The sequence below is a fragment of the Tachypleus tridentatus genome, chromosome 13, assembly GCF_004210375.1.
Source record: "Tachypleus tridentatus isolate NWPU-2018 chromosome 13, ASM421037v1, whole genome shotgun sequence".
NCBI classification, from domain to species: Eukaryota; Metazoa; Arthropoda; class Merostomata; order Xiphosura; family Limulidae; genus Tachypleus; species Tachypleus tridentatus.
The window spans coordinates 228851526-228877710 of NC_134837.1; the positions used below are offsets into that span (position 1 = coordinate 228851526).

Here is a 26185-nt window from a genome sequence, read left to right on the forward strand (position 1 = left end):
TTGTACTTATAAACTGATCTAATTTGCTATATATATATATATATATATATATATGTGTGTGTGTGTGTGTGTGTGTGTGTGTGTTTATAGAGTGAATCAAAATATCACTATTTCAACAAATTTTCATCTTAGTAAGTGACTTTTCCAGACAAGTGTAGAGAAAAAAACTATCACTCTGATGTCTAGCATCCCAATGTTTCTTGTCTTGTATGGGAAAAGATACTAGTATATAAATAAATTGACAATGTGCTACATTGAGCATATAATTAGATTTTAGGGTAGGTTCAAAGAGATCCTGATGAATAGTAAAGTTCCACATTTGGTATTGGTGACACACCAAACTATAGCTAATAAAAAGGAAACAAACTAATATAATAAAAGAAAAATTTAATTTTATAAAGACAAGTAGGGACCAATATGTGTAACCTAGCTAGCTATAGCAATATAAAAAGTTTTAATACTACAAAAAGACTGCAATAAATGAGTTACTTAAAACTGAAAAATTGTTATCCCTTTTTTGTCAAATCACTGTAATTATGTTAGTCTGAACCAAAGTAGGCATACATTTTTTTTTCAATTTTCAGTAATTTAGTTTTGTAGTTTTAATTATCTTGTTTCAATACTCCTTGCAAAATCAAAACTTTCTATATTAGTACAACTAGCTAGATTAAGCATATAATGATCTCTACTTTGCTTTATAAATTTTTTTATAAAATTTTAATTTTTATCTTTTAATTTGCATATGTTTTTTTTTTCTGGAAAAAGAGTTTGAACTTTAAATACATTGAAAAGGTTTACAGTCTATAAATAACTAAAAGCATGATCAGTTTGGAGTGTGTCATCATTTCCAATACCAGTAAGTTTCAGTCTGATGTCAGAAGGACATTACAAGTTTAGATATGTCTAAAATCATGCTAGATCCAACACTGATCATAGAGAGTGCATGAAAGACAATGTGGCCTATTGTGCTTAAGTTTCATATTACTCCTATACTGGTAGGTTACTCTCTAGGAAGAAACAATAAATCAAAAGACTATGGTTAACACAGAATCTCGTCAAGACACATTCTTCCAATTACTACAAAAACAAGATGGTCAATCATTAATTTATGATAACTTCTAATCTGTGAAAGTTTTTTTTTTTTTTTTGTGGCATTGCTCACCATAAATCATTCACACAAAATCTTTCATTGATGACAGATTTGCAATCCATACACAGAATGGATTAAGGCTGTTGTAGCTACAGTGTTATTAAGCTCATTCCCTAGCATATCAAAAATCCCAAGGATCCAGAAAAATCTAGATTATCAATATTATCTTAAAATCAAAACAAGCTTTGTACTTAATAGTGAAACTTAAAGTCAACCTGGCAATCAGTACAGTTAATGTTTTACTTATAAATGTTTTATTGCATTGCTTTTTCATTTGGGTACCTTCACTGTTAATAACATCTTGGACATAATAAAAGTAGATATAAAAAAAATGGCTGATCATTTTTGATTGTCCAAGAGGAATGCTTAAAACAGATGTTAGGTAATTCCAAAACTTTCAACAAGCTAAGCAAACCAGTATAGATAACACTATTAGTATGATGCTCAGTTTTATATAATTCAGGGCGAGAGAGATTCCATACAACTTAGCAATAAATACAGAATCAATGAATTAATCTGTCACTAAGTTGACAGCAAGGCAGGACATATTAAAATATATGTGCAAGGGTAAAAGGTAGATGATACATGTCAGATTGTAGTTGGTAGGTCAACTCCAGTCCAAAACCAGCAAAACCAAGGATGGAGCATCCCCATTCACAAAAGGAGGAGAATACTCAATCATCTTTATTGGAGCTGCAAATAGGAGGTCAACTGCAGTCCAAAACCAGCATATTCAAGAAAGAATCACCCATTCCACAGTAGAAGGAGGGTCCTCAACCAACAGTATCCAGATATGCCTGTGGTGTAGAGTGGTTAGGGTGTTTGAGACTATAATCAGGAGGTCAATTCCAGTCCAAAACAAGGGGTACCAAGATTGGATCAATTAATCCATAGTAGGAAGAAGGTCCTCCACCATCCACCTCAGACTCAGGAGCCAGAAGGATAGAAAAACTTTTGTTTTAAGAAATACAAGTCATCATGCATGCATATTCAACATGATCAAAATCTCTATCCCCAGGAAATGATACTTGGATGATGGTAGGAAGGTTGAAATGCAACATGAAAGGTCATATACAGTCCATGTAGTATTGGAAATGTATTTTATAGTCTGCAGTAAGAAGAGGGTCCCATCCCACTCACAGTGAGGACTTATGTTTATTGGTACAGTTCCATACAACACCAGCACTCTGGAACTGACATAGGTGAAGGTAGGAAGAAGGGTTCCTAACCAGAAGGATGAACTGCATGTGACAGAAAAATCTGGTAAAAACTATACAGCATCTAGAATTGTACAGGGTGTTCGGAGAGTCACTGTGCAGTTTTGTAATCATATTTTATTCAGTCTATTTCAAGCCAGCAACTGATAACGGTGTTTAGAAACAAAATAAGAAGGATCCAGGCATGTATTAATGCCAACAGGGGTCACTTTCAACATTGTTTATAATTGTCATTCATATTTACCTCCTGTATTCTATATTGAAACATGTCTGTTAATAAATATATAAGTGCACAGTGACTTTCTGAACACTGTATATTAGGTCTGCAATATGAGGATAGCTACACTATACACACAGACAGAACAATATCATCCTACTCTCAACAAAGTGGGATTGTACACACTCAGAAGGAAGCCTTCATTGTCGACCATCATAGTGGATATAAGGTGGTAAGGACTCCCCATACTCCACTGAGAAAGAGGGGGAATGATGTATTGGAGAGTCTGGAGGACAGCATCAGAGAAATAATGGGTAACCATAAAACCAGAAATAATGGGTAACCATAAAACCTATTTTGAAAAGAAGATTATTCCTGATTTATGCAATCAAAGAAGTGGAAGTGGTAGGGATGGGCAGCAATTTCCTTTTTCTGCTTTACTCATGCCAGCCCATGAGCATATGGTCCAAGATGAATACATTTAAAACTCAAAACACGGTGGGCATTATTGACATTACTGGCCATACAGTGGGTATCTAAGAATAAGTATACCTGGACAGACATCACTCACCACAGAATGGGATCAAATATAAAAGAGTGACTCTGTAAAAAAAATATAAATAAATAAATGCATCAACTTACAATTGAGAATGGAACAACCACCCAATAGGTCTAATGACAGATGTATTTGTTGGGTGTAGTCCACTTGCCAACCTTAACAACTTCCCTTAAATGATAATGTAGATGGGCAGCCAGAGAAAGTTATGATTTTTAATTTGATGTAATGACTCCCATAAACCAAAAGATAAAAAGAAATATGCCAGCCTGACAAGTTGGTGGCACATGGAACCTGTAAGGGTGGGTAGCAAAACATCACTCAGAGAGGAAGGGTTCCAATGGATAAATAAACAGGAATGTGAACCATGGAAGGAAGCTGTGCAAGCAATATAAAATCTGAGATCACACATAAATACACAAAACTATCTAGATTCAAACAGTATTAGGGTTAAACCTGATTCTATTATACATGACACTAATTTTTTACATCTAAATATGGAATAACATGCCAGGAATGCATGAAACAAGCAATTCTTTTGAGCCCAATGTGATGAGGATATGATGTTATTTGCATGCTATGATGCAACTGAAACATGAAGACACATGGGGTAGGTGAGAATTTCAAGGCTAATTTATATAAATGCAGCAATGGACAAGAAAAGTTATGTGAGAGGAGGTAAAATATTGTACTGGAAATAGTTTTTGAATATTCTATCTAAATAACTGGAATAATGTCATTATGATTCCTCATTACTATTTTTGATTCATTCAAGGTTGTTCAGCTTAATCAATGAGATATCATAAAATCAGTTAATATGAAATAATACTTCTCACTGTTATGGTTTTTAGTTATTCCAACTATCCAAGTCTAACAGAGAATAATTGATAAGTTTAATGTAATAAACCACAGGGTAATCCAATAAACAATCAGGCTAAAAATAAGTCCTTTCAGTCTGAGCTTGATGGGCAATCTACTAGGAGAACAACTGAGGTATTTAAGGTTATAATTTGAGATTAAGAATACCAGATGTGCATCAATATAACTTTCTTTTATAGCTTATAGTGAAAGGTTGGTTGGGTGTTTTATGACACAAAGCAGCTTAACTATCTGTGCCAAAACTCTGGGAAAAAGTTAAAATTAAAGGAAATTTAGTAAAATTCATAAAAGGAAATTAAGGTAAAACATTACAAAGTTAAAAAAATAAGTAAATAGCATTAAAACCAATGTTTATATCTAGTCCACAGCAGTAAGATAAAAACTACAGTAATACAAGTTCTAAAGGACTTTCTGTAGCATAATTGTAATTATCATAACTCCCCAGAAAGACTAACAGGTACGTTCAAAAACCACCATCTGTCACTTGAAGTTGGCCTTTCCAGTCCTGATTCTGAAATGCTTGACATTATGGCCATTATCAGAAAGTAAAGCAATAAATGTTTCAAATGACTTGCAGCAAAATCTTAATTATAACTCACCAGAATGACTGACAGGTAGTTAAAACATCAGTGTTAGTCATGTGAAGTTGGCCTTTCCAGTCCCGGTTTCAAGTTATTTGACATTACGGCCATTTTCTAATTTCAAATCAAACTAGATAGACTTTGATTCTTATAGGGAATCATGCTAAAAAAGGTCTAATGTGTAAATTAAAAACTTAAATAGTATTGAAAAGATAAATGGCCTTTAAAAAACTAAAAACATTTCCAAGGTGTACAGTGCCACCATCACCAATAACACTAACGTTATGGATTAACCTTTGGACAGAAAGTTTTCAATGATGCTGTAGTTGAGAGTCATAACAATGGCAAGACAGTAAAATGTTGCTTATTGCAACCTGAGTGTTACACAGACAACACATTGGTACATCAGTCCCAGATAAAACAATATAATGAGTTTGAAAACTGTGACCAATGCATAGTCTAGTTAGAACAACTTCCTCTTTCCGATTCTTACAGAAGCAAGACTGTCAAAGTCCAACAGAGGGTTTTATTGAGAAAAGTTTATTTTCACATTGCTCACTCTAGGTCGACTGCCAACTGGCATGGAGCCAAGCATTGAATACAGGACTATAGTCCATGTATGGAACAAGCACAGCAGTGATAGTGCCAGAGCAGATAGATTTAGCCGCAGTGTCAGTGAGCTCATTCCCTCGAATACCAGAAAAACTGGATAGAAGTAGATGTTAAATAGAAATGGGCCAATTTTAAATATCAGCAAGAACAGGGTGTGAACTAATGTGAAGTGATTCCAGGGTCAGTAGAGAACTAAGCGAGTCAGTATATGTAGTACAGTTTAAGTACTGCTTAACTTCTTTGTGATCCAGGGCAAGAGAAATGGTGTACAGTTCAACAGTGAACACAAACTATACAGGGGATTCTATGCACAACCACCAAACCACAACAAACCATGGCAGAGTCCACACAGTCATCTGATTTTGAACTATCTGTATAAATAGGAATGGAAGGATGATTTGAAAGATGTTCAGTGAATAACAAACAATATTTCCAATGAAGAGTGTCTGCTTCTCTCAGATGATTTAAAGATAGGTCACATTTAAGGACTGTAAGAAGCCATGGTGGGATGGGCTGACCAATGGATACAGCAATGTTATCCAAGAACAGACCCAATTCATCTGACTGCACCTGGATACAAAGGCCAAAAAGAGCAATGACAGATCATCTGTTCTGAAAATGTATGGCCCACCGAGGAAGGAAAGCACAACCCCAGATGAGATGCTTTGGTAAGGAATAAAGTTTCAAAGCATATAGTAAAGACAGTTGCAAATGGCAGAGTAGAAAAGAAGGTTCATGAGACTATGTATAGACTTTAAACTGGGGAAGTGCGAAAAGCCCCAGCGCAGAGCCAAAGTCCTTGATGATGAATGGGGTCCAGCATCTTTAAGGCCAAAGTCCTGGTAGAGCCATAGACCAGTGATCCATAGTGGAGTTTTGATCCATAGCATAGAACATCGATCACTTCCTCAAGCGGTGGAAGAGACGACATGGAGGATGTTCAGTGCTCTTGTACATTTGACCTGTAGCTGCTTGATTTATGATATAAAGGTCAGCTTACAGTGAAAGATAAGTCCCAAAAACTTTGTCTCAGGAGCCACAGACAGCAGAACTTCATCAATACGGAATTCAGAATCAGTGTGAATACTCCATTGCTGCCAAAAGAGCATGCAAACAGTTTTAGAAAGAGAGAAGTTAAAGACACTTGCTGTGGTCCACTTCTGTAAATGACTGAAGGCAGTCTGTAGCTGCCACTCAATATACCTTATGTTCGATGACTGACATGAAATGTGAAAGTCATCAACATAGAGCCCATTTGAAACAGTAAGAAGTTATATATGTAAAATGGCTGGGATGGGTAGAGAAAGAACTATACATATACAATTTTCTCTACAAGTGGGTTTTCTCATCATCACAAAGTGAGAGGGAGTTGTTCAGTGATGGCACTAATCTTTATATTAATCTTTGTCACACTCATTGATAAGTGTGACACTCAAAACACAGCCCTGAGGGACTTCAAGTTCCTGTAAAAAAGAACAGGAAAGTGTCGTACCAACAAGAACATGGAATCTCTTGTCCATTGACAACTTTTTTAATAAAAATGGGCAAATGGCCACGTAACCCATATATATGGAGGTCTTGCAAAATGCCATACCTCCATGTTGTATCATAAGCCTTCTCAATGTCAAAGAATACCGATACAAGATGTTGTCATCAGAAAAAAGGCTTCTCTGATTGATTTTTTTAGTTGAATCAGGTGGTCCACAGAGGATCGCTATCATTGGAACCCACACTTTGTGGCAAGAGAAGGTTGTTTGATTCGAGGAACCAAACAAAACGAGCATTAACCATCCTCTCTGAGGTCTTACAGAGACAGCTCGTCAAAGCAACTGGACGGTTGTTTAAAGGAATCTTGGGATCCTTCCCAGGCTTAGAGAAAAGTGAGACAATAGCCTGGCACCAAGCATCAGGAAAAACATTATTTCTCCTGCCAGATCTCATTAAAAACAATCAGAATAGCAAGAGAAGCAGGAGACAGATGGCACAGCATTTCATAGTGTACATCATCAGGTCCAACCGACATACTGCCAGACTGATGAAGGGACAGTTTGAATTCCACAAGTGTAAAGAAACGATTATAATCATAGAGACAATCAGCTTAAAAGGAAAAAGGTGATCACTCTTCCCGAGTCTTGATGGCTGAGAAGGTGGAAAAAAAACGGAAGTGCTAGTTACCCAGCAAAAGCTAGAGTATCAGCGATGCACCAGGTATCATCTACTTCCTGGCCACCAAAGAATAAGATCAAAAGGGGGACAGAATTATATTGCCCACTGACCTTTTGTATCTTGTCCCATATGACTTTAGAACTGGTGGTAGAAGATATGTTGGTTGTGAACTTCATCCAAGATTCCTTCTGGCTTTGACATCTTACCCATTGAGCATGTGCACGGGCCTGCAGGAAAGCAATGCAGTGCAAGATTATGACCTGTTTTTGAGCCTTCCATGCCATGTGGCAGGTAGGATTCCACCATAGAAGAGGATATCGTGGAAAACATGTTGAGGTTTTAGGAATACATCAAGTAGATGCCTGTATAATACAGTCAGTTACTGCTGCCACACAGTCGTTTATTGATGGTTTGTTTTGTTTGTTTTTGAATTTTGCACAAAGCTACACAAGGGTTATCTGCAACAGCCGTCCCTAATTTTGTAGTGTAAGACTAGAAGGAAGGCAGCTAGTCATCACCACCCACTGCCAACTCTTGGTCTACTCTTTTACCAATGAATAGTGGGATTGACCATCACATAATAATGCCCCAATTGCTGAAAGGGCGAGCATATTTGGTGCAATGGGGATTCAAACCCACAACCCTCAGATTATGAGTCGAACGCCTTAACCCACCTTGTCATGCTGGGCTATTGATGGTGGGATCAAGTTCTGTGAGAGTAGTGAAAGAAGGCCAGTTTGCTTGATTCAACTTTCACCAGGACATGTGGATCTGGTGACACTGAACATGGCCAGTATCTCTCAAAACTATTGGAAAATGATCACTAACTCAAGGGTTATTGTCAACCCACCATGAAAAGTTGAAGAATAATGAAGGGGAGCAAATTAAGAAATCAATAAGAGTAAAGGACAGACTAGATGCATGAAAATAACTAAGAACCACCACTGAAAAGAGAAAGGTTGTGATCAGAGAGCATACGCTCTAAGGAGCAACCTCTCCCATCAATATCAGAACTTCCCCAGAGAGGATGATGTCTATTAAAGTCCTCCAGGATTAAAAAGTGAGATGGCAACTGTTCAATGAGAGCATCAAGGCCATAGGTCTCTCCAGGCAACAAGTAGAGAGAACAAACAGTGATGGTACAATACAAGGAAACATGGATGGCTATAGCTTCCAAGAGTGTGTCGAGTGGCAAAGACAAGATAAGCACATGCTGATCAACCAACAGTACCACCCCTCCATGCACTCATCCATCACACAGCATGTCACTTTTTGTACAAAGAAAACCACCAAAAGATGACTGTATCCGCAAGTTTCAGAAATGTTTCCTGTTAGGAAAGACATACAGGATGGTAGGAAGCAATCAGTGTTTTGATGTTATTCAGATTAGAATATAAACCTTGAAAGTTACATTGTATCAAGGTGGCCATTTTTATTTACATGTAGGTGAATTGGGTGGAGAACCCTTCTGTTTACAACCATGCCTTTTTTCTTTACAGTCTTCATTTGAGGGAAATCTATTGACCTCATTGGATCCTGCCCTGGATCAATTGGGCAGGTCTTTGCTGTTGGAAGAGGATTCCAGTGACTGAGAACATGAACGAATGATCATTTTGCATCTTGGGGTGGAAGAAGGAAATGCCTGAATGTTTCCACCAATATGTCACCAGATCAAAGCTTCTTTACTGACTTCAGTGAGCCAGCAAGTCCCTCTAGTCCATTCTGAATGAATAGGGAGGCATTTGACCTAAAGGTTTGTCTGAAAGAGAATGTAGGATAAGAAAATGAGGTACAGCAGGTGTTAGAGATGTTGAAGATTGTTGCTCAGAATCTTCAAGATATGGTTGTTTACCTGTGATGTTTTTCACTATCTGAGTTTTTATTTGAAGGATCCATAATAATAAAAAAAGAATATTTCAGTGCCCACTGACCCCACCCACCATGTAGCCCTACGAGGGGCAAACTACAATGTCAAGCAAGGACACTGCAGCAATGCCAGGGTTTAGTGAGCACTATACCAAACACCAGCATCAGATACAATGTCCACAACACCTGTTGAGAACATCAAACACTGGTATTTGGTTGACCCTAGCCCAAGTGGACTAGCTGACTGATTCATGGGGGGCCACCACATGGGAGGCTGCCCGTCTACAGGAATTCAAGGCCAAAGTGGTGTGTTAGGGTTGGATCCCTCAACCACCAGGATCCTCTCCTCCCCTTCACAGGTTGCCACACATGCCAAACATGGAACCCCCACCATGTACAGGAATCCACACTGAGGAGAAAAAATGAGTGAAATTTGAGATATGTTCTGCATTATTCTTATTTTATGGCCATATATCTACATTACTCGTAACCTACAGAAGTACGTAATCTGAAGGTCTCATTTGATAACTCATCTTTTCTCTCTCACTTAATTGAATAACAGATGTATCTTGAATAAAGTTTTTTAAGAATTTCATTTTTGGTTCTTCAAAGATATATGAAATCTTTTAACTTAAATCCAAGTACTTGTACAAGGCATATAATCCTTCTGATACCTTTTCCATCTTTTAGCACACTAAAAGGCATCCCTACATGCCAAAGCCAAATGGCAGTCTTGATAATATATCATGATGATGATTCCTATGTCTTCTTGTAAGAAAGCACTTGGTCTTTCCTGCAAAGCCTGAGTGTAATATGATGTACTATTAATACATTTTGTTAGTGATAAGCCCTTTTCTACTAAAACTTTCAAAGTTGCCTCTTTGGTCATTTGTCCTGTACCTCTGATCATCTCCTTGTCCACTAAGAACTACATTTGTGACTGTCCTACTTTAATGATATACTTTATGATGATTACCAATTTACTAATGGTGTTTCCATACTATATTAATCAAAGAACTGAAAGCGAATATCAGTGGTGTTTGTAGTACTCCATGGGTACTATATAAATTAATACTGCAGGTTTATAATCTATTTAGGCCTAAGCCCATCAAGCTGTCTTAAGACTGATGTCGCTTCTTATTTCTTAATATTAAAACCTATCATTCTATCAGTTAAACAAACAGAAGAAATACAACAAGCTTTCAGTAGTCATTCCAGCTCTTTATCCAACCATCCTCCATATCATGACTGAATTCCCAACCACTAGTCATGAAGGCTTAGGCTAAGTCATGATTAAAACACTTCAAATTTTTTTGAAACATACATTGCACATGATGGATGAGAATTGTAGTAACAAATAAGTTGATACAAGATGTTACAACTATGATTTCTTTGTTTGGAATTGCAATGAAAAACTACTACTTAAACAAGCAATTAAATTGCTTGTAAATACACTTTGAAATTTCTCTGAAATAAATTACTGGGTGATTTCTTCCAAATAAATTCTGTTACAAACCTTCAATATTTCTTGTAGTGACATAAAGGACAAAAGATACTTGGCAATGATAGACTTCTTCCACTTAAGGCTACTGTGATATCTTACACTAAAAGACAACTCCCACCTCACATTTGCTTCATGTGCCACATGAGTACTGTGAAGAATTTTCATGGTACAAAAGCAATAAAAAATACACATTGTATATATGACAATGTTTACAGAGTTGACTGTATGCAACCATGTGCAAGTGTAACCTGTTATCCAGATATTAGATTTATACCATTCATCATTCAGCAATGAGATAACAAGCAGGCCAGTTTGCTAAGCAGGATTTTAGAGACTGAAGTATGTAGCATATGATTTTTTAATACTAAGTTGTAAATGGGAAAGAAAACACTATTTAGCCCAATGTCACATGATGAAAAAAATGGGTGGAGTAAGAGAAAAGGGTAAGTGTGGCCTACACCTCTTGAAACACTGAAGTTAGGGCAATGACAAGCATAAAAGCAGTTTCCTCCATCTGTTCTCAGTATGAGCTTCTCATCATATTGTAGAGTGTGTGTATATGGAAAGTAATTTGTTCTGGCTTACAGAGAAGTTTTCATTTCAAAGTTATGTAAAATAATTTGATGTATTGTTATTATACCAATATTAAACTGTTTATTATTGGCTGAAAGTATGAAAGATGTGGCAATAAAGAGATATGATACAAGTAGTGTATTGTGAAGCCATGATACAATTGTATTGATACATAATTTGAAACAATTCATGCATCTTCATGAAATTTGGGATGCTTTCATTAAATATTATAATTACTTTGCACAAAAAACAAAATAAAATTACAAATAAAGTATTTTTGTTAAACAGTGATAATGATTCAATAAAGAAAAAGGAGTATTGAGTAGTACATGTCTTAATTTCTTTTATCAAAAATATTACATGCAAAGTAACAGAAAAAATTAACAATAACAAAATAGATACAGGTATTAACTTTATTTCTCTTTCCAGCTGGCAGTTAGTTGATCAAACCTGAGAATTTGGAAAAGCACTGTCAAATGTAAAGTGCATAAATAAGACAATGTTGGTAATAAAAGTAATAAACTACAAACAAGACTGTCAAATTTTGTAACAAACTGTTAGTAAAACTTCTCTATCTAGATACATAACATATGTCTAGATAAGTACCATATGAACTTCTACGATGTGATATGCAACCCTAGATAACATCCATACTGTTGGCATGTTATCTAGATCTTGTTCCTCAAATAAACACACTTACTTTTTTGCGAGTTAAGACAATAGTCTATCACTGAATACTTGAGAAAAATATCCAATAAACACAGTGTATTCATGTACTTGGTGATCACAGATGTAGGCACTAAACTCACAGTTCTGTTCCTTTTGTTGTTTATAGAGGAAAGGGGGGGGGGGTAATACATATCCAATAAAGGTTTTAGTTAGCATCTTTAGATCACAAGGGCCATTCTGAGGATAAAACTGCACTAAAACAGTTTTATGACTAGATATCCAGGTACTGTTTATGGTTAATAAACTAACTGTGTTGATGTCCAAAAACAAAAACAGTTAAATTCTGGGTTGCCCAAATTTACATTAATCAATCATATTTTTAAATCTTCAAAAATACCATCAAAAACCAAAACTTTTGGTCTACATTTCATAATTTTGTTATATGGTATCCAGAAACCAGATGTGCCAGAACTAAAGCCATATATTTGTGACATATATCAGTAACGTACATATCCCAAAGTTCACACACAGTTCATATTTACAGTGAAAAATAAAGACATCACTGAAAACAATAATTATTGGTGTGTGGCATATTTAATATTTTAGGGTGTATGGGAAATGCATCTAGTTAACTGATCTTATGGTATCCAGAAACTATAAAAGGCTGGGATAAAACAAATTTCTTTGTTAAAACTTAATGTTCCCATAGAGGACCCTGTTCACATTCAAGTGTACACCACTGCATATACAGATATGTCTGACTATAACTTGTGTAATAAGTTATTTGTTTGACATGTCAAACAGGGAATAAGTAGCTAACCTCACATCAGTATCAACCAGAAAAATTACAGCATAAATTCAACATAGCAAGCATTTTGTTGATGCTAATTAAATTACATTAATAGCTTTCAATTCAAATATAGCTAAAAACTACAGGAATTGCCAGATTGTAAACAATTTACACCTCATCAACCACTTTATGGTGAAAATATGCTTCTATACTTTCTCTTTGTTTTATTACACATACAGGTTTTTGTTTCTTTGAAAATGACAAATACATATACATGTACACACACACACATAATAATGTACGTGCTTACTAATACTGATAACATGTCCACAATTTTTAATTTCTAATGCATGTGTACTTGCTTGTATGCATATCTTATCTATATCACTGGCATATGTTGATAATCAGAAAGGCGTGATTTGGTATATTGAGATTTTCAAAATCCAATTTGCAGGGTACCACATAAGAGGCTGTTTTTTAAAAAAAATACCTCTGCTGAGGTATAAATTACTTCAGAAACAATTGAAATGAAGAAAGTAGAGGGTTAATATAAATTTAACTGCTAACAATTACTAACTGTATTTGATGGAAAGTCTAGTAAATGATATTGTAATGTTTATATATATATATGGTTTTGTTTTAACAACAAAGTTATCCCAAAATACAACTGTTTAAAATGAAACTTTAAGTGAATTTTTCTTTACTTTTTTCTTTTTCTAAATTTCAATGAAACCTAACATTAAAAACTTACACTTACCCAAACTGGTGTAATATACCCATTATCCCACCACTTGGAATTTGTCATATCTTTGTTTAAATCAAAAGTGGCATTAAGTAACGGATCATACATTTCATTCGCAACAATACCATGAGATTCTTCGAATAATCCAGTTAAAATTGTATAATGATTCGGCAATGTTTTTGTTACGAAAGCATTTTTCATCCGAGGAGCATGAACTCCTTCACTCATCAAACGATGCAAGTTTGGTGTTGAAACAAGGTTTAGATAATCATGTCTAAATCCATCGAATGAAATTACTAAAAGTTTCGGATAAATTGATGAACTTTTGGACACTGTTAAAAAACGTAGAATCCACAATAAGTGAAATGTATAAGAACTCACTTTTAGAATACGAACAAAACTGAAAACGAACATTATATACAACAATTAGTTAACTTCGCAATACAACATAAAATGAATAATATCAAACCTGACTGTCATACTCCTAAAACTCATACACTGCAATCTCAGTATTTTGCGCTACCTTCCTGGAAAAAAGCAAACTAAGTATAATATTACTTTTAAAAGTTGCAAGCCAACGTTGAAAGCAGGTAAAGCATTAAAAACCAAATTTGTGATAAAATAACATTAATTGCAGAGGTTGTTATCTTACATGTTCCTCTTAATTTGCCCATTTATAATTCAAAATTAGAAGAGAGCAAAAATAGCATTTCAGATGTTTGTATGTGTGTCATAGTAAAGCCGCATCGGATTATCTGCTGTCCACCGAGGGGATTCGAACCTCTGAATGTAGCGTTTTTTATCCGTAGACTTACCGCTATCCCACCGGGGAACCATTTCAAGTGTATTTTTTAATTCCGAAAATTAATTCCCAAAGAGAACTTTAGACAACTGGACTTGACTTTAAAAGTTACGATTTAAGCCCATATATCAAAGAAACAATTACAAAGAAATAAACCTGAGTAAATGTAAGCTCTGTGAAATGGCCATTGTAGTATGTAAGTTCACGACTGCCAATATTTTGTTCCCAAGAACACTCAATAAGTGAAAAATACCACAACAAAAGTTTTAAAAAAAATACCTGAATAAAGACAAGTTTAGCTGAACTAAGACTTTTCAATTAAACTCATCACAATTTAGGATTAAGTATTCATTCTGTCATTATATAATATATTAATAAACTGTCAAGCAAAAATGCAAGCCAACCACTACGTATGTTAAAGTTATTCCAGCCTCAAAAATATCAAACAACGATTTGATTAATATTTTCCATAAAGCTCTTGATGATCTTTTAGCTTAAAAGAACGATTTTTGAGAAACATTTAAATTTTTGCCACGGAGAGAATCACCTGGTAGTCCAGAAAGCAAAAGTTCCAAAGTACATTCTATTGTGTTTCCTAATCCCTAACTATTATATTCATTTCTGCCAACTGTCGATGCATTTGATATTAATCCTAATATTATAGTGCACATTAGTATCAAGTAGCTTATATAACAAAAGGCGCCTTCCAGTGGCACAATGGTATATCTGCGGACTCACACCCCTTAAAACCGGGTTTTGATACCTGTGGTGGGCAGAGCACAGATAGCCTATTGTATAGTTTTGTACATATGTAAAAACGGCTGTATGGGTAGAAAAAGCTTTTTATAGAGGAGTATACATTTCATAGAGCTTTCTCTACCAATACCAGCCGTTTTTACAAATATATTTTTCTCTACAAGTGGGTTTTCTCGTCATCACGGATTATTGTGTAGTTTTGTGCTTAATTCTAAACAAACAAATAAAAAAGCGTATTTTTTTCAATTATTAATTGCTCAGACTAATGATTGTCTTAACTGTTGATAATCAAGTAAAAATAATACTTTAGTGTACACATTTAGCCATGAATACTACTTGATAACTTAATGTTCATTCTAGTTTTATATTGAGTTCAATCCTAACTACATTGACTCAGAGGTATATATCAGTAATTTCTTGGATTGCCGTAGCTGAGCACCGTTTCTGGTCACTGTATGCCCTTTTAAAAACAGGTTTTCTGAGGCGATATATATTTGCATGCATATGCATGTACGAATAGTAGTTGTCCAGAGTGGTGATTTTCACGTCTTTTACGTAACTTATCATAGAATTTATAATGAATGTAGCTTTTGTCTACAATATTTTAACCTAGCTTATCAGAAACAGGGTCGATAAAGCACTTTTAATCTTAGGTTTAGCTATGCAAAACTGAATTCTTAACTTCTCTGCCTGTATTGGTTTTCATTAGATTTTCCCACTAAGAAGCGTAAACATTTTCTTGACCACCATGAGCAGATATGAAAGATGGCAGTTTATTTAACTTTGGAGTATGTGTGTGTTTTTTTCTTTTAGCAAAGCCCATTGTGGGGTTCGATTCCCCTGATTTTATTGTTGTAAATCCGTAGACTTACCGCTGTACTAGTCGGGGAGCTTACTCTAGGGTTGAAGCACCTGCAACATGAAGTACCCTAGAACAGTAATGGCGAACGTATGGCACGCGAAAACATTTTGCTGGCGCGCGGCATGCAGTGTCGCCTCTTGATTCTTTAAACCCTAACGCTAACCAATAATAAATAAATATAATAATTATCATTATTGCCAAATGTAATAGCGAATGATTTTTTTTTCAACCAGTAAATAGTGAAAAATGTTCAGAGGAGATGTCTCAAGTCCACTTGGCGCCAGTTTTGAGGTTGCGGGAACATGTAACATCGGATGGCACGTTTTGAATTCTTCGCAGACCCGCTGTACGCATCAGAATTTGAGTAAAATAGAAGTAAACTGTTGGTATTAGCTTCACTCTGCTTATTTTTTCTTTTGTTGTTTGTGAATGAATACTAGATATTTTGTGATAATAACGGTAAATATGCATTTATTTTTTTAATCAGTTAGTTAATAATAAATTTATTTTTATATCAATAACATAAATTTTCACATGCTGTTATGTTACGGTAAGTTAAATTATGGTATTTAAGTTAATTGGTGATATATGTTTAAATTGTATTTACCATTTTCAGCTTGTCAAAATTACAGCAAAATAACCAGCAAAGAAACAGAAATGTTCAAATGGAAGAAACACCAGCAGAGATTTTCGAGAATTGTGGACTGAAAGATATCACATGATCAAAAAGGGTGATAAAGCATTATGCATCTTATATTTTGAAACAGTGATGTGCAGGATTTCCTCTGTAAAGCGGAATTATGAAACTGTTCATAAATGGCTTAGTGATAAGAGTGAGTAAGAACAAAAAGAACACATTTCTCGAGAAGTCAGCAAGAACAGCATGTCGTCAAATGTTTTGATGAAATTTATTTCAGGTAGTTCCAACTTAGTTGCTGCTAGTTTTGAGACTTCAAAGATTATTGCTCAACACGGAAAACCAATTAGTGATGAGGAGTATATTAAAGAATCATGGCCAGAATGTGCTCCTTTCCTTTTTAATGGTTTTCTGGAGAAAGAAAAAGTTATTCAGCACATTAAGGTATTGCCAGAGAGCAGAAACACAGTAAATGATAGAATATTAAAGATGGAAACAAACATAGCAGAACAGCTAAAAAAAATTTTGTTCATGTAAATTCCTTTCCATTTATCTTGATGAGAGCACTGATGTTACATCATCAGCTAGGATAGCCATTATTGCTCGATTTTATAGGGGTGACGCAATCTACAAAGGACTGGACTGGTTTACTTGATACAATTACGTGAACATACCACAGGGGCTGAAATATGTAAACCACTAATAAACAAAATATCCAATCGACATGATAAACTTTCAAAAATAGTTTCTGTGACAACTGATGGTGCACCCAGAATGAATGGTAAAAAAGCAAGTTTTGTAAATCTGTTTGCAAAATATATTGGACATCCACTGTATTGTATTATCCACAAGGAAGCTGTGTGCAAAAGCTGACCTTAAGAAGTTTGAAAAAGTGATGGAAATTGTAACCAAGACAATTAATTTTATTTCTACGCATGCTTGGCAAAGAAGAGGTTCTGTCCTTAAACAGTTTGTTGAGCATTTTGATGAAACTCGTCTGTTTTTGACAAATGAATAATTTTCTTGTCGAGAATTATCTGATATTGTGTGGGTTTGTAGATTGGTGTTTTTTTTACAGATTTCTCTTCACATTTAAATTATTTGAACACCAAATTGCAGGGATTTGGCAAAACACTTGATGTTATGTTTGATAACATAAAAGCTTTTAAAGTCAAACTGAAAAATTATAAATGTGATGTTTACAATTGCACTTTTAAATACTTCCCAAACCTAAAGAATACATGACAGATCTTGAAATTTATGAGAAAATATACGTTCAGAGCTTATAATGTAGACATTTAATCACTGCATACTCAATGTCTTTAACTTTGGTAATTAATTTTATTTAGAACTGTTATGCTAAAATAGTAAAGAGATAAATGTAACTTACTATAGCTTCATAACCAACACACGTTGTTTTTCTTTGGTTGGTTTTAAAGTTTAAAGTTAATAATAGCTGTGATCGTTTAAGAATAAAAGGAGGTAAAATACAGTATTCAAGAAAACTAGATGTTTCTTTTCTCTTCACGTTTATACAGGTCATTGTTTTGCATTTACTAGTACTTTTCTAAATTATTCAACTTAATGTATTTTCAAAGCATATGTAGTTTAGATAATTAAGAACCAGTTTTCGAAAAAAGCTAAATTGCTTTTATCCTAGTTATTCATTGTTCTGGAAAATGTTTCTTTGATTTCACGTATGTATTTCTGTTAGAAAGCATAACTGAAACAATATACAATGAAGGAAGGACAATATTATATTCTATTGGTGGGTATGGTTGTGGATACATCTTTCTTTATTCTTGAATGACCAAGAATGGGGGATATATATAGTCTGATGGCATGATCTAACTGTTTTCTAACTAGTTGTGGCCTTTCTGTATTCACACTGATTTTACAGTCTTTGGCAGATTCTTGTAAGAGACATATTTCTCAACAACGAAAAAGAAGTTCTATATGTTGTCTTCTAAACACATCTGGCTGAATTGCTTTTGTGTTTGTGTCCATTTGTGTTAAAAAACAACAACATTATTTCTGTTCATTGTGAAATTGTTTCTAGTCATATCAATTCAGTCAGGTAGAAAATTCAGTTTAACTCTACATAACATTTTCTAACAAACCTCTTGCTATCGCAGTTAACACTTTGATTTTTAAAGTTATTATTGTACTATCAAATAAATGTTCCTGAAACTTTCACATCATTATTCGTATTCAGTGGAGATAAACACCTTAACTCATACTAACTTTTCTAACTTTTTGCACCACCTTTTAAATTGAATATAATCAGACTTGAAGTGTGGCATAACACTGAAACAGAAATTAGAAAATCAAGTACGCATTGTGTTTTCTGGATAATATATTATCTCAGAACATCCAGTTAAAGTCGGCTAACTTGAAGTGAAAAAGGTACCAAATTATGGAATTGTGTCTTCTTATCTCACTAATTTCTAATTGAGTTCATCAGAAAGAAAGAGTTGATTCATGTAAAATACACAATAAAAATCTTTATTATGAAATACAAGACAATCATGGATGACACGAGAACAAGTGTGTTCGTTTTGGCTGTGTTAGAAAGATTGGAGAAATAATGAAAGTGAAACCTTAGTGAACTCTCTCTCATGAGTCTAAGCTATTCCTCCATGTAAATTATGAAAACCATATGATACCAAGTTAAACTCAAGGCCAGATTAAGGGCTTCGTTGACCCTAGGCTTTTCAACTTATAGAGGCCTTCTCGAGACAGAATCTCTAGATGCAATACATTTATAGTCATAACTAGATATCTCCTAATTAGAGTGAGGCCCTGGGCTTCAGCCCGATAAGCCCATGCCTTAATCCGGGGTTGATTGAACCCAAAGTTAACTAAAACGAAACAATGTCTCGCACCATGAGTTAAATAAAATAAAATCCTCTACTGAAACACTAAAACAAAGTGAAAGCTATCATAAAAATAAAAATACAACAAAAGTTCCAAAGAGAGCCTAAGTCAGTGGTTCCCAACCAGGGGTGCGAGATAACATTTGTTTGGGCCTTCACCTTTATTCTCAAATAAATAATTACAGTAAGGGGTGCGAAAACATATTAAAATTTTTTAGGGGTGCAGGGCATAAAAAAGGTTGGGAACCACTGGTCTAAGTGAAGAAAACCTTGCTAATATCTCAGTTCCGTTACATTATACACAATGTCAAAGGAAATCTAAAAATATAATACAAGATTCAGTTTAAAAGTTCAGAAAAATCTCTCGAAATTCTACTAAATAAAAAAACGGGAACATTAATTTTAATAAAAACAAACAATAATGATTTAAACCAGATTTACACGATAAATGATAGGAAAAGCTACTTTGTAATCTTGGATACCAAGCGCTATCTTCTCTGAAAATAACACAGTTAAATTCCAATTAGCCTACAACGAGGGCATGGACAAATTTAGGAAAAATCAAAGTGAAGAGGTATTTTTATTTAAACAACTTTCCATATTCAAAATTAACTAAAATAAAATACAGAAATTAAAACAACAACAACAAAGAAACTTATTAACTGATGGAGCAGAAAACACGTGACATGTTATCCTTGTTTAAGTTAGCTATGGCATAAGTTTATACATTTCTACACCCTTTTTAGGCGGATGTCACTGCCTACTTACAGTCTGTTTTGTTTTAAATTTCACGCAAAGCCACTCGAGGGCTATTTGCGCTAGTCGTCCCTAATTTAGCAGTGTAAGACTAGAGGGAAGGCAGCTAGTCATCATCACCACCGCCAACTCTTGGGCTACTCTTTTACCAACGAATAGTAGGATTGACCGTAACATTATAACGCCCCCACGGCTGAAAGGGTGAGTATGTTTGGTGTGACGGGGATTCGAACTCACGACCCTCAGATTACGAGTCGAACGCCTTATCCACCTGGCCATGCCGGGCACCTACTTAAGAATAAGCCCGGCATGGCCAGGTGGTTAGGGTGCTCAACTCACAATCTGAGGGTGAGTTCGAATCCCCGTCACACCAAAAATGCTCGCCTTTATGTGGGCATTATCATGTTATGATCAATTCCACTATTCGTTGGTAAAAAAGTAGCCCATGAGATGACGGTGGTTAGGGATGACTAGCTGTCCATTCTCTAGTCTTACACTGCTGAATTAGGGATGGCTAGCGTAGATAGCTCTCGTATGATTTTGCAGAAATTTAACAAAGTTACAGAGTACATGCAAAAGATAATAGAAGAATTTACGAGAATATATATAAATAAAAACATTTTCTTAAATCAATTATTGAAGGGTAAAATTCGTCACAGAACTAGAAGAAAATCTGAGAGTAGTTAGTCTGTCAGTTAGCGTATCGAACGTTCTGAGGCTAGTGATACGATGCTACTAAACATGCTCCTTATTTTAGCCGTGCTTATCTTGTAATAATAACAGTCAATTTTGTTATTAGGTTTGTTTTGTTTGTTTGTTTGTTTGGAATTTCGCACAAAGCTACTCGAGGGCTATCTGTGCTAGCCGTCCCTGATTTAGCAGTGTAAGACTAGATGGAAGGCAGCTAGTCATCACCACCCACCGCCAACTCTTGGGCTACTCTTTTACCAACGAATAGTGGGATTGACCGTCACATTATACACCCTCACGGCTGAGAGGGCGAGCATGTTTAGCGCAACGCAGGCGCGAACCCGCGACCCTCGGATTACGAGTCGCACGCCTTACGCGCTCGGCCATGCCGGGCCTTATTATTGGGTATAAATCGGGATAATCTCTACTGGTGGTTCGGCATGGCCAAGCGTGTTAAGGCATGCGACTCGTAATCTGAGGGTCGCGGGTTTGATCCCCGTTGTGCCAAACATGCTCGCTCTTTCAGCCGTGTGGGCGATATAATGGTACGGCCAATCCCACTATTCGTTGGTAAAAGAGTAGCCCAAGAGTTGGCGGTGGGTGGTGATGACTAGCTGCCTTCCATCTAGTCTTACACTGCTAAATCAGGGACGGCTAGCACAGATAGCCCTCGAGTAGCTTTGTGCGAAATTCTAAAACAAACAAACAATCTGTACTAGCGGCGGATTATGCTGTCTAGCTGCCTTCACTGGGCCCAGTAGATCAAAATTAAGGATGGATTCCCTGAACTCAAATATTCACTGATATTAAGTCCATGTGCACTTGAGGTTTCATTTCGGTTAGCCCCCCGCTAGTACAGCGGTATGTCTCCGGATTTACAACGCTAAAATCAGCGGTTCGATTCCCCTCGGTGGGCTGAGCAGATAGCCCTTTGTGGCTGTGCTATACGAAACTCACACACACTCATTTCGGTTAAAAATACCAACACATTGTTATACATGCTATAAGAGATAAAAGTGGACGATAAATAAGAAAATGAAAGGTGTTTAATGTGTTAAAAATGAATAAACCTTACACATGGTAAAAATTACCAATTTTAAAAGGTTAAAAATTAGGAATGTCAGTTTTTTACCTTTTATGGAATTTCCTTGTCATACTGTCCGTATATTTATATTATTTTGATTATACCAAGTGTAGCAGTTTTTAAAAACTTTAAAAGTTTTTAGTATCCAATAAAAAAAACTACTGTGTCTTCTGATATTTAGAAACCAGTTATAGTTCATAACTTTTGTCTAGTCTCTAAAATATTTAGTATTTGCCTGTACCTCCATGGCTAGTGAAAAGTGTGGAGGCTTATTACACTAAAATCAGATTTCGATACCTGCAGTGGGCACAGCACAGATAGCCCACGGAGTAGCTTTGGGCTTAGCTAAAACAAGCAAGAATTTGCTTTGTTTTGTTGCAGTTTATATAAACAATATATCTATGTAGTAAATATCTGTTCAATTACCTTTCAAATATTAAGAAATATTTAAGTGCAGGCATTAGGGTTTTGTTAGTGATTAAAAACTGTTAAGTGTTGCAGGAACACATTTTAACTTGATTGGCGTCCAATATGACGTGCACAAATCAAATAGTTCCATATTATTCATTGAGATAAATACGTAGTATAATTGTTAGTGAATTATAGTTCCATACTGGTAGATTGGAAGAGCAAGTATGTGGCGAGTGTTGCTATGTGCTTAAAGTTGTGAATTGATGCATGTTACGGTTAGCTTCAATTAAAAAAGGCAAGTACGATAGATTTATTTTTGTGTTCGTGTTTAACGCACATTGGATTTTTGATAAATGACATTAAGGTTCTTAAAAGGTTATATGGTATAAATGAAGAGAATGAGTACCTTAAATTTTAATGTGATGGTTTAGTTTAATGTTAAAAAATTTGTGAAGTCTAGCTGCTATGGTCAGTAGGCTTAACGTTGCACGTACGCTACCTTACAGTATACAGTACGTTGAGGTGTATATATTACTTTATTAGTTTATAAAAATATTACTGTACTAAATTGTTCTACCAATATCTTGTCTCTTATAGTTTATATTAATTAAAACTATATATATTGATCGATATCATTATTATATAGTACAAAAAATGTTAAGAATAAGTTTAAATTTTGAATAAGATGGTGAATGAAACTTTGGAGTAACGTTAACAGTAAAACATATATAGAAGTTGTCATTATTAATAGTAGTGCTACTTTAAAAGCTATACCAATAATCGTAATCAGCTTGTGTTAAGCACAAAAAGTGCATTACTTATCACTGATTTATTTTATTGTACTGTCTTTTTTAACAGTTGAGTGGATCGTAATTTAACCCATGTAGAATAATTAAATTTATGACCGGCAGAGACTGAAGGATACAACAGTTTTCCTAATATTTTTACCATTACTTAACGTTTTTGATTAAACAAAATTTCAATTTTTAAGCTTTAAATTAATCTCATTTTCTATGTATTTTCATAACTGTGCCAATATTTAACTATCAGTGTCATTACTGATTTAAACCATTTGTTGTTTCAGTTTCATTTAGATTATTTTGTAATTGTTATATAAAATTTATCATTTTTTGGAGAAATATAATTTATTTAACCATTCCAGTACATGTTTTTTATTATATATTTAAAGTACATTGTTTCCAATAAGAAATGCTTTTTTAAACATTCCAGAAATGCCAGGAGCTTGTGAAGAAAAGGAAAAAGGATCTCCTAGCTTAATAAGTGTCCTTCGTCAATTTCGTTTCCACAAGAAATCTCCTAAATGCTCTGTTAAAAGCAGTACAGATGCTACACAAACTAATGTAAGCTCATCTCAATGCCAAAGTCCAGAAAAAGTGTCAGAAGTTGCACTTGTTAGTGAAACCAAACAGTTATCTACTCCAATCAGACATATTAATCAGAAGAATGACAATAGCCAACAATCAACTGTATGTCTAGCTACCGGTTCTTCATCGTCCTCTTGTAGTAGTAAGTACTGTTATCAAGAAATAGAGTAGTTTAATGAGGAATGTACCAAATTGTATGATAAATTCAAATTACAATAAAATCAGTTTTTTATTCAGTAGGAAAATTTTATTATTTTAAAAATTAGTGTTTTGACCTATGGTACTAGTCATCAAGTAAGAACTTTACATCTAGTGAATACAACTCTTACCTGATGAAGACCTACTACTTAAGGTAAAAATGTTGTAGTTACTAAAATAGACTTGCCTACTGAAAGATAAGTTTTATGATTAAAAATGTCATATGATTGTGTACAACAACTAATTTTAAATCATGATAACATTTTCTATAAAAGAATACGTAAAACATTGGACATTAAGAAGTAGCAAAATATGTTTTATTCAAATCACTTAATATTATTTCTTGGAGCAAAAATTGTTTGATAGAATAAAAACTGCCAACATTTACAGCCTCATTGGTGAAATAATGGGAAGTGATATTCAGTACATGTGTTTTTTTTTATCTGATGAATATTGTTATTAATTCATTATAATGGTTTTTGTGATTTTACCAAGTAAATTTGTCATTAACATTTTCCAATAAGACAGCAGTAAGTCTTTGGATTTACAACACTAAAATTGGGTTTGATTTCCTTCGGGATGTAGCAGATAGCTGAATGTAGCCTTGTTATAAAAAAAAAAAAACTTTCATGCACTTGTCATTTAAATATGTTAACTTTGATAGTATTCCTTGTATTATTTTCATCTTTTAAATAAGTTGAAAATTGATTCTATACTGAATGTGTAATTTAAAAACTGAACGTGTACTTTTAAATTTCAGAACTTTATGCCTTCCATTTCAGGTTTCCTAATTAAATAAAATATATTTTGATAATAATTACATATTAATTGCATAATCAGAGCATGAAAATTACAGTATCATTGAGATATTTTGTTATCTGTCAAACAAAATTGGTTGACCCTTCTCAGACTTGAATTCTTCTGCATGTGATATCTCAAAAAGAAAAGGTTTACAAACGAGTCTTTTGACATAACATTTTAAAGGCTCCTTTGCCCAGTGTTGCTGTTCTATTCATTTCATCAAGTACAGTAGTCTATGTACATCACTGTTTTTCCTGATATGGTATCTTTACTTCCACTTACAAGATGTATTTTCTCCACTAGCACTGCCCTCTATTGGCATAAATTGTAAACACTTGTCACTAGCCTTCTATCTTTGCTTCTGCATATCTACATGCAAATGATCAAACAGAATCTTTCCACTGATAGGAGCATGACACAACTCCTGTCATAACCAGGGTCCTCTTTCTATCTGCACTTGTTAATCACTCCTTGATCAGCAGCAGTACTGTAGAGATGTGCTGATTTTCGTTGCAGATTTGTGAAAGTTTTCCATTATGCTACTGAACTGTTTAAAACAAAATTGCATTTTGGTGTTGTGAAAAGGTATTTTTTCATGCTAGTGTATTGTGGATTCCACTTTGTGGCAAGTGGTGCCTTACCAGGTATACTTTTTTTTATATATTTTGCACTGTCCATCCTGTGACCATGCCCACTTTGTTTGTCTTTCTACCATAGACATGATGTATACTTTCAGATGCTATCAGGTGTTGGTTGTGTGCTTTTGTTTATTTTTCTGTATGACTGGACAGTTGTGTTGCAGGCTTTGGTTTTGCACACTGGAGAGGTGGGGTGTTCCATAGGACTGCTAGTACTTCTCTAGTGGTTTGTTTTCTTCATAAAGACTGTACGCTTGTGGACTAACATGAGTAAAATAAATATTGCTGCCCATCTCTGATGCTCTGTGGCATTGATACTATTTCTTCCACAGAATTGATGTACAATTCCAGGTGCTGCCAGGTTTTGATTCTATCAGTGTAGTAGCTCTGCTTTTTAAAATAACATAGCGGGGTCTCTGGTTGTACTTTCTTTGGTGGTGCATTCCAGTGTGTTTATTTATCCTTTTCTTTTAGTGGAACATGGGAGTCTTTTACTACTTGCCAGTTTGTAGCTGCTAGGATAATAGACCATGGATACCTGTCATACTATTTTGTTTTAAACAGTTCAGTAGCATAATGGAAAACTTTCACAAATCTGTGCTGAATCATACTATGCTGTTAAAAGAACAGGGCAGTAGCAAAGTGCAAGTGTTGCCAAAGTATAGCACTTCCTCTTGTGGACCTGAGGTACAATTTCAGATGCTGCCTTGTTTTGGTTGTAGCACTATATTGTGTTTCTGTCTGTATATCCAACTTATTGTTTTTTC

At 34.9% G+C, this 26185-nt stretch overlaps 2 protein-coding genes across 2 annotated transcripts in view; one reads left to right on the forward strand and one right to left on the reverse strand.

The window, feature by feature from the left end:
* Positions 1-14023, reverse strand: part of LOC143236848 (ectonucleotide pyrophosphatase/phosphodiesterase family member 5-like) — a 38720-nt gene extending 24697 nt beyond the window's left edge. The window contains exon 1 of the mRNA XM_076475466.1: positions 13538-14023. Coding sequence (XP_076331581.1) covers positions 13538-13936 — 399 coding nt within the window. The 5' untranslated portion in view covers positions 13937-14023. The remainder of the gene's footprint in view (positions 1-13537) is intronic.
* Positions 14024-22289: 8266 nt separating this feature from the next.
* LOC143238590 (SWI/SNF-related matrix-associated actin-dependent regulator of chromatin subfamily A containing DEAD/H box 1 homolog) overlaps positions 22290-26185 on the forward strand; it is a 144169-nt gene continuing 140273 nt past the window's right edge. Inside the window, exons 1-2 of the mRNA XM_076478952.1 lie at positions 22290-22691; positions 23627-23923. Of these exons, the coding sequence (XP_076335067.1) occupies positions 22664-22691; positions 23627-23923 (325 nt within the window). The 5' untranslated portion in view covers positions 22290-22663. The remainder of the gene's footprint in view (positions 22692-23626; positions 23924-26185) is intronic.